The 10336-nt window shown below is 49.0% G+C and overlaps 1 protein-coding gene across 1 annotated transcript; it reads right to left on the reverse strand.

Moving 5' to 3' along the window:
* Nucleotides 1–1433: 1433 nt before the first annotated feature.
* Nucleotides 1434–3106, reverse strand: LOC124655942 (cytochrome P450 81Q32-like). The gene is made up of 2 exons (XM_047194768.1): nucleotides 2165–3106; nucleotides 1434–2072 (listed from the first exon to the last, which is right to left on the reverse strand). The coding sequence occupies exons 1-2, from the start codon at nucleotides 3104–3106 to the stop codon at nucleotides 1434–1436; spliced, it is 1581 nt and encodes a 526-aa protein (XP_047050724.1).
* Between the last annotated feature and the right edge of the window lie 7230 nt (nucleotides 3107–10336).

A 10336-nucleotide genomic window follows, 5' to 3' on the forward strand; every position in this document is an offset into this window, starting at 1 on the left:
CTCCTCGAAATAGGCTTTCGCCCCGCTATATTAATATAGCAACCACACGATACAAGCATGCTGGGGCCGCAGCACAACCATGCCCAAAAGAAACGGAAGAGAAAGAGAAAAGAAAACAAAAGCCGACACCGGTAGCTCGACAAGAACGATGACGACCCCGCAACCGCTGCGTCCTCCGGAGAATTCCCACCACACTCCTAGCACCTCGAACCGCCGCATACCAAAACAGCACCTTCAACAAGGAGAGCGACGACGACGCCGCTGCTGTCCGGAGAACTCCTGGGGTTTCCCCCGGTACACGGAAGGAAATGGAAAGGGGGTACATCCGACGCCCTCCAAGAAGGCAAGGCGGCACCCTCGGGTGCCACCGCGTCAGAGTCGGATGAGCCGACATGGATTTCTCCCAACCCCAAATCCACCATCCTGGACGATTCGAAGAGCTCCCCCCAAACTACCGCCCACCAACACACGCCCCCACGGTCTTGAAGTCCTCATCGCTGTCTCGCCGTGGACACCGGCGCAAGGCCTAGAGGAAGAAGAGGGAGACAGCAGGGCCCGGGGTAGCACACCACTACCGGCGGGAGGGAACAACCTCCACCGGACGACCACCACCTGCGGTCTTCACGGCAGCCCGACCGGACGAAGCGGCAAGGACAAACCAGGCCCCTCCCGGCCCGGCCGAGCCCAACCAGGCCCGTGAAGTCCTCGCCGCCAAGTTGCAGCAGGCCGGCCATGGCGTCGCCACCACCCCGCCACCGACGACGAGCCTCTTCCGCCACCGGGGAACCGCAAGGTCGGACCGGGGGCCTACGGCCCGCCAAGCCCAGCATCGGGCCCGAAAGGGGCCCGGATCTTGGCCGAACGGACGCCGCCACCACCCCTCCCGACCGCCGCTCCGCCGCCAACGACGGCGCCGCTGCGCCTCCTTCCACCCGACACGCGGATCTCACGCCGCCGCATTAGACAGCCAAAGGCCGAGGTGCACTGCCACGGGCCGCCCTGCGCCGCACCAGGGCTCCGCGCTCGCGGGGAAAGGCCGCCCGCCGCCGCCGGCACCGCACACGCAACGCTCGGCGGCCCGCGCTGGCGGCGGCGCAGAGAGGGAGGGGGAAGAGAGGGCTGGGAGGCGCGGTGGCTAGGGTTCGCCCCTGCTCGCCCGCGCGGGGGGGGGGGGGAGAGGAGCGAGACGGGTTTTTTTTCTCGTTCGGCTAAACTTCAATCGGTACATAATTTGGAATGCATGAATAAATGTAGACTATACAGTGAAATACGACCAGCAACAAATTTTTTTAAACCCTTTAAAAGTTTATTCCCCTGTGATTTTATAATGTTCAGTAAATCATCTAATGGAATCATTCTGCAAGTATTTTTCTGGACAACCACTAGCATGAAACCACGGCTAAACATTTTTAACCCATTTTCCCCTTTTGTCTTCAGAAATTTGTGTCGAGTAGATCAGTGGAAGCAGAGAGCACGCTCTTGACGAACTGGCGGGGCCGGCAGACAGCCGCCAATGGCGTCGCCATTGGCATCGTCAGCCCAGCACCTTCCGCCATGTCGACGGTACTGCCTTCAGCAATATCCCACTCGAAGCACTGCAATAGTGCTGCCAGTGTCAGGGGGACTAGCCGCATCGCCAACCCTTCCCCGGGACACCGCCTCCGGCCAAGCCCGAACGGCAGCATGGGCGCGGTGACCGTGTCTCTGTCCATGAACCGCTCTGGCCTGAACTCCTCCGGCGCATTCCAGATATTGGCGTCCCGGTGGATCGCCCACGCGTTGACGAGGATCATCGTGCCACGCCGGACGCGGAAGCCGCCCACCGTGCAGTCCTCCATTGACTCGTGCGCCGGGATGACCGGGGCAACGGGGCAGAGCCGAAGGGTTTCTTTGACGACGCATTGCAGGTAAGGGAGGTTGGTGATGTCCGACTCCTCCACTAGCCGGCCGATGCCGACAACGGCGTCTATCTCGGCTCTCGCCTTCTTCATCGCCTCCGGGTGCGTCAGCAGCTGCGCCATCGCCCACTCCGTGGTCAGCGCCGATGTGTCGGTGCCGGCGCCGAGCAGTACCTGGATGTCAACGTGGACATATTGCAACCATATTGTCACAGGCCAAACCGGATGGTGGTGTCAGAACGCAGTTTGCAGAAGAGGGTACTCACCAAGACGATGCCTTTGACGACGGTGTCAGTGTAGTACTCTGGATCGGTTTGTTGATGTTCCATGAGCACGTCAATCACAGCCTTCTTCTTAACGTCCCGGCTACCAGCGTCGCGCGTTCGCCGGTGGTCGTCGATGAGGCCAGTGGCGAACGCGTCACGCCTCGACTGCAGATTCGCCATCGCTGCCTCGACGCCGCGGACGCGGTCGACCCACCGCAGCGCCGGAAAGAAGTCCCCGACGCTGGGCACGCCGCTCACCGCGAACGTCTCCTCGACGATCTCCTGGAACATGTGCACGTCGCCGGCATGCCGGCGTCCGGTGATCGCGCGCAGCATCACGTTGAGCACCAGCTCGAAGAGCTTCGGACGGAGGGTGATGATCCCCCTGCTGGAGGCTACGGCGTCATGGAGCAGGTTCTCGACGAGGAACGCGACCTCGGAGTGGCGTTCGGCGGCGAGCGCGCCGAGGCGGGAAGAGGAGAAGAGCTCGGCGGCGAAGAACCGGCGCAGGCCGCGCCAGTGGTCCCCGTAAGAGACCCACACGACGCTGGTGCGCCCGTACCCGAGGTGCTCCCCGGCGAGCACCTGCGGCCTCCCTGCCAGCACGGCGTCGTGCACCGTGAAGCACTCCTCGGCGGCGGCGTGAGATGACACGAGCAGCGCCCGGCGCATGCCCAGCCTGAGAGACAGGAGCGGCGCCGCGTTCACCGCTGGGGCCCCGGCGAGCGCGGCCAGCGAGCGGTGCAGCGGCTTCTTGATAAGGTGGAGGTGGCCGAGCAGCGGGAGAGACGGCGGGCTGGGCGCGCTGCCGCTCCTGTCCCCACGCCGTTGCCTCAGCCGAACAAAGACGGCGACGGCACCGGCGATGATGAGGAGTAGGATGAGGAGGACGCCGCCGGTGGGCATTTCCTCCGCGGTTGCGTCCGTGGATGGAGTCGTCATTGCTGGCACCGCCTGGCCCTTGCTACGACACGTAGTTCAACTATGGTAGAGTAGCCTTGGCAACTAGGCCACTGAGATCCCACGCCTGCAGGAAGGGAATCGTCCGCCAAGACCTTGTCGTCCGCACATGCGAGGACAAACTACTCTTGGTAAGCTGGTGTTTTCCATGGAATGGTAAACGTCCTGGGATTCATCTTTCTTGGATTGATGGAGATAGATCGCTAGATTGCCATTCTTGTTCCGAGTGGAGGATTGCTCGAGATAACCAAATTCGATTCCGCAGAGATAAACGGCATAGAAAAATTCTCGCCGGCAGCGGCAGCAAATAAGATCATTTCTGCATTGAGGGCACAGACAAATGGAGGACGAGCTCCGTTAAGCTCATTACTGTTAAAAATGTCAAAAATAACGGAAACACCTAGTTAAGCCACACCATTTTATTTATTTTAATTAGTAAGATCTAAACTTGTGGTTAAAATATAAGATGAGGTTAAAAGATCTTATTTTAATTAGTAAGATCTGTCAAGACTGGGCAATGAGGCTTTGCTCAAGGCTGTTATCCAGGCAATCCTAGCATTTGTTCAGGTAAATAGCCCTCATGCGACGTCATTAGGGCGAATTGTCAAGGAAGCGACGTCGTTGGATAGAATAGCTCTCACGCGGCGATTTTGGTGGCAGAAACTGCTCCTGTGCGGCGGTAGGGCTTAACCGTATGAGACAGGTTAATAGTGGGAATTATGTGTGTCTGGCAGGACCCGCAACTTATACACATCAGCATTGGACCCACATGAGCTCCTTTGAGCATGGGACCCACCTCTTGTCCACCTCACATCACAGGACCCGCAACTTATCCACGTCAGGACATGGGACCCACAACTCCCAACTGGTACAAGACATAGCCATCTCATGCATGCGCAATAGCCATCCCCGCGACCGTTCCGACCGTTGCATCCTCCTTCCCCTCTTCTTCTCCGACGATTAAGCTTGGCAGACAGTAGATGTCGAGCTCCGCATCAGCTTCCCACTACCCATGGCCGCTATATGGTCCAGTATCGATGGGAAGGTGCCCTAATTGCCCACGTACGGCGCCCCTGGAGCGGTTGGTCACATCGACCAACAAGACTGTGAACCTTGGCCGCGAGTTTGTGAAATGCGAGAGCAAGAAAGAGCATGGGGGATGTGAGATTTGAGTTTTCCCTCTCCCAATTCTTTTTGTTGTCTTCAATTTTTGTTTTTCACCCGATTTGGGAACTAGGGTTAATCTCTACTATTTCAGAATCTGGACAAATGCGGCCATTTTGAGTGACTTGATGAGTACATCAATAAGATTGAAATGGAGGGTGCATCCCTAGGGCTCGATTTACCATCGACGGTAGAGCAATTGGGATCTTCCACCCCCATTGCTGCTACGACGGGGAATGCGGAAGGGGTTAAGGCAGCTGAGTTCAAGAAGTTGAAGAAGATGAATAAACAGCTAACCAAACTTGTCGATGTGAAGAAGTGGGACAATCCGATGGCTGCAATTTTTTAATTTTGTGCAATTGATCTTGGAGTTGTCTATCTGCTGATCATTAGTCATTAGACAATGTAATAAGTGTTGCAGCTAGTTTGACATGGATATTTTCTATCTGGCGATGACTTGAATAAAATGCAACACGAATTCTGTTTGGTCTGTTTCAGTGTGCAATGTGGGTGTAATTTTCAATTTGGTATAAAATAGTTGGACAACGAGTAGGAGAAAAGGTCAGGCCTAAGTAAAACCTAGCCAGGCCCGATGATAAAAGACGTGTTCTTTGGGCTAAAAACAAACGTGCACATTCTTGGGCCCAATGATAAAGGAATGCTAGGTTTTTATTCGGTTTATGTTATTTCACTCATATTTAGTTTATTGCACTCATCTTGTTTGAACATAATTCATTTTGAGCTTTTTAGTTTTTTTTGTAGTGCACATGTGATAAAATAATTATAGGTTTTGAACTTATTTGAGCTTGTTTTTCAGATTTTTGATTCTACGGAAATTCTAGGTTTGTGTAGTGCACATGTGATACACGACTTTTATTAATTCTAGGTTTTGAGATTTTTTGAGATAAAGGAATTCTAGGTTTTGAGGTTTTGAAAATTGCATATCCACCTGTGTAGTTTATCTTGAATTAAATTTGAGTTTTTTTGAGCTTATTTGTTCCACAACTGAGATTTTGGTGAGATTTCGAATCTTTTTTAAGGAGGATGTTGTATGCACATTACTATTCACAAGAAGATTTTTGCCAAACTTTCGCACGAAAATAAGAATGGATAAGAACTTGAACTTTTTTTGCATGAACATATTTCATCAAACATAATGACATAGATAAATGAGATGCAAACGAGTAGCATCCCACCCTTACATAACTCTAAGTTCGAAACACGACACGACACGACACAATATGACATAGATAAAAACAGGAAACAAAAAAAACACGATAAAACTAAAACATGACCATTTTCAACTTCAACTCCTCCTCCTCGTCACCCCTTTGGCCCAACAGATTCACCAACAATTCCAGATGCTGCCGGAACTATCATGGACAGCTTCTCTCAACCACATACCATAAATAACACACTTACAAAAGATTGTACAACATTAAGCATGTGACCCAACAGGATCGGTATAGCGCAGTCATGAGTTCGAACACCTTCGGATCAATAACCAATGCTAGGATGTGGACATGCACATTGGATCATTTGCATACTCGAAGAACTTAAAGAACCTTCCGTGTTGTTATATGTCATTCCCTTTGTTACACGATATGTTTACTTTGGTATTAATAATCAAACCTCGATTACTATACCTGTTGTCTTTGATCTAGTATCATTGCTCCTTTTCTAATTTAGAGTATATTGACGATGTCTTGTGATCACTACCTCAATATGTCTACGCAGACATGTTACCAGACATCACAATACCTAGAGGGCCCGGTTCGTATCTCTCCTTTTAGGAGGAACAAATCCCAAACTTGAACCATTAGGTTTCCCGCACCTTCAGATAGACTTTAGTCTTAACCTTCCCAAGACTCAGGGTTATCCGGTGAGAGTGGGTGAGATCAAAACATACCCTCCGATATGAGTCACCAAAATATTCTCATGGTCGAAGACTTATACATAATTAACACATAAATATATTAACTTGTATGAAGCTGACGAAGTCTCTCGATTGATTCCTGTCACCAATGCAACATCCCTCAACCCTGCAAGATATTCGCAACTCCACACACTTGCGCACGTAGCCGCCGACCACGAAGCGGTAAATTGCAACCTTGTAATTCCCAATGGAACAACAGTTCACACAAACTTTCAGTAGCAAAACACCAGATCGATGCGAATTGGTGTATAGATTTAATAGAGTTGCAAAGCAATCAACTATGAACTAGGGTTTATCTTAAACGTGGTCTGAGTCTATTTTGGGGGCATCCTAGGAACTTATATAGGGGTTCAGGACGATCAGACATCGAAAATAACGAGTACAAACCGACCCAGATCGGGATCTGGTCGAGACTATCAAGAAACATGATAGACCTTGCATCGAGGGAGATGGGTTTAAGACCCACCTGAGTTGCCAAGGGGGTAACCCAACCTATGTGATCGGATTCCGTGAACTAGGACCTGGGAAAACAACTCGGAGTAACTGAGTTGAGAGAAAATTTTATACTCCCACTCCGCTGCAGATGCAATTCTCTCATAGTTACTGTAAGACATGTTGACAATGTCTTAATGTGTTCTGTGCGGCTCTTGATGAGCGAACACGCTGTCCAACAGGGCGATCTTTGAAGAACACACCTATACGAGTGACACTACTGGTCATAGTGTGCGAGATTTGGGTGAATCTCTAGTAAGCTAGTAAGCTCATGAAGGGCCAAGGAGTATGACTTATAAGCTCCACCCGAGGGGAAGGCTATGGTAGTCTAGTACCGTGTCGGCATTGAGTGAAACTTGCTGCACAAAGACTGTCAATTCAATTCATAGTCCATTGTTCAGTTGTAGTCAAGCATAGCACCTTGTATAGGTGGAAGTACAACTTAACAGTCTCCACTGAAGTGCAGGTATATTAAACAGTGAATGTAACTAATGTGTCATTTGATGTGCATATGCGATCTGGTGGGGGATTGTTGAATGTAGATGGGCTACAACCCAATAAGACACCCCATGTAGTCTACAATTCATGAAATCTCAAGGCCCATCACGTTGGCTGCTTGTGACAACCTTGGGGGACAAAGTTTAGTCCCACATTGCTAGTTGGGAGTGAGTTGGAGTGGTATATAAGAGCTGTTGTTCTACTCCTTCCAAGTGAGTGAGAATAGAAGGAGCCCTCGCGCACTCCTCCTCCTCCGCCCGCGCCGCCTCGGCTCGGCTCGGCTCGTCACGCACGCACGTCATGTTTCACTCAAGGAAGCCTAAATTTTTGCATGGTGCACCAACTGAGTTGGGTACGTGTCGACCTGCATGTGCATGCTCGCCGCGTGTTCCTGGCTTCCTACGCGTGGCAACACGGTCGGGTCGGCTCTCCTCCCAGTCTATACAAGGAGACAGATAAGATCTAGAGTCCATAGCTCTCAGAACTCTCTAGTCCGTCGTCTCTCTTACGGAGTTCCTTTTGCTGCGCTACTCTCTAGTTTTCCCCATCCCGGCGACTGCGTGCACAACCGTCCGTTACAGCAGGCCTCCGAAACTCCGTCCGTTGAGGTCCTGCACCGGCAGACGGGCGATAAGGTTTTTGGGTAGCGTCTCGGCGCGACTGCTCGCTGTTGTTCGTCTTCTTCTTCGCCGGTTCGACTGCTTCATCGACGACTCCGACTACACCATGGGCGGCATCAACAATTTCCATGGTGGTGGTGGTGCTGCTGGTGCGACCTTCCTGGTCGCGATGTACGTGCTTTTCCTCTCCTACCTTGCACTGCTACTTGCTCCATGTTCAGATCTGATGCATGTGCTTAGTCTGATGTGTGTGGTTAACTATGCTTGTGCATATATAATGTTGCTTTCGGTAATTAATCTCACACGGAAATTGCCTAATAATCTAACAGAAAGTTGATGCAAGATCACGAGGCCAAATCATAAACAAGCAGAGTGTATGATTTTTTTTTATTTTTCTGAACAAAGGGAGGTACCAGGGGCGCCAAATTTATTCAGCTCAAGTGCAGAATACATTGTGTATTACATAACCTCTGAAGTCTGCAGATTGAAGATCAATATAGATAGGACATAGGATATTTCTAGGAGCTGAACAATTGCGTTTAAAGTTACTATTTGTTTTGAGACCTTGATGTGTGCAATCATGTGATACTCCATTGAGGTCTCCTTTCACATGATAAATTGCAGCATGTAGTGGAGCATTTGTTTGAAGGTAGGATGCAAGGAGATCTCTTATTTCCAATGGCACCTGCTGGGCAGAAATAGAGTGCTACTTGTTATCATCGGAGGTGCAAGATCGATCATGCGAGGATAAGCAATCACAGCAAAACAACAGATTTGTTAGCTGAAGCTGTGGCAAGAGCCAGATTGTCTGTCAGAAAGGTTACTTGATATATTTGTAGCGTTTGTGCCATTTTTGCTGCCAGAAGAAGAGTTGTTGCTTCAGTCTGAAGTGGTGTGGGCACCTGCTCTAACTTAGCTTGTATCATCACATCATATTTGGTATGATCGATCTGAACCTGAAGAAATAGACCAATGCCAGTTGCTTGTGATTTATGTCTTAGCTACTATTTTCCTAAGGTTCCACTAGGCATCCGAGAATTTTTTGTTTCCTGCAATGTGAAGGACCGTCGTGATTGTTTATCCCTGAGGTGGAAGAACATTGGCTATAGGGGTGTCTTGCTTGCTTGCAATTTCATTGTTCGTATTGGCTTGAACTTGCAACAATGAAACAACAGGGGGGTCGTGCATTTCTATGCTTTGCTGAATTGAGTAGGTGTAGTCTTGATTGTCTTGAAGAGGTTGAGTTCCAATAAATGGCCTGCCATTGCTAGCATTTGGAGAGGAAAAATGGATCTAAAATATTTGCGATAGTATTGCTGATCTGATCTGGTCTGAATTGCAAAATACTTTGATGGAAACTATAGAATTCCTTCTCATGCGTTTGACAATGCCATGGTGGGAAAAGGAAGTGTTTCTATCTCCACCCTTTGCCCATTGTTTTTTAGTATATGAGTAAGTTAGTTTCATCATAATTTGTGCATACCTTGTTGCTAGTGTTGTTTCAAGTGCATGGTCCTGCTGTTGCAACGGTTTTATTTGATTTTGCTTGAGTTGCTCTTCTATGCTGTGTAGCTCCTGCTGCAAGGGTATTTTCCTTTTTGCACCAAATCTTGGGCACCTAGAGGATAGTTAATTCTTTTTGAACTGCTTGTCCTTTGCTGTTGTTATTGGGAACTCAAAGTTTTTTATGATCTCACCGAGCAATGGAACATTTGTCAATTTGCACGGTGTTTGTAAAAAACTTACCTCCGTTGGAAAAATTGACTTTGACTTTCATTGTAATCTGCTGCGTTGCTTGTCACTTTCAGTGTATTATGTGGAGCTGCTTGTCCTTCGCTGCTGTTGTTGAGAAAGTCTTTGATGATCTCACCGAGCAATGGAACATTTCTCAACTTGTAAGGTGTTGTTACTAACTTACCTTTGTTGGAAAAAAAATTGACTATTGACTTTCGTTGTGCGCACGCTGCAGAATTGTTTGTCCTATGCTGCTGTTGTTGGAAACTCAAAGCCTTTGATGATCTCACTGAGCAATGAAAACTTACACGATTTTGAAAAATCCTGCTCCCTAAGGGCTTCAAGAGTATTGGAGTGGATTGGAGAAAATTTTGATTTGCAAGGGATTTGATACCCCTTCAATCCACCTCAAATCTCACCTAACTGAACAAGGTCTACTTGTGCTGGAAAACCTGATCGTTGCCAGATTCTGCTTGACTTTGCACTCTGCGGAACTGCTTGTATCGTGATCTTCGGCTAAACCTTAATCGGTATATAATTTGCAATGCACGAATAAATGTAGACTATACAGTGAAATACGACCAGCAACAATTATTTTGACAACCTTCAAAAGTGTATTCCCCTGTGATTTTATAATGTTCAATACTGTAAATCATCTAATGGAATCATTCTGCAAGTATTTTTTCTGAACAACCACTAGCATGAATCCACTCTAAACAATTTTAACCCATTTTCCCCCTTTTTCTTCAGAAATTTGTGCTGAGTCCA

Source organism: Lolium rigidum, chromosome 5 (genome assembly GCF_022539505.1).
Source record: "Lolium rigidum isolate FL_2022 chromosome 5, APGP_CSIRO_Lrig_0.1, whole genome shotgun sequence".
Taxonomy (NCBI): domain Eukaryota; kingdom Viridiplantae; phylum Streptophyta; class Magnoliopsida; order Poales; family Poaceae; genus Lolium; species Lolium rigidum.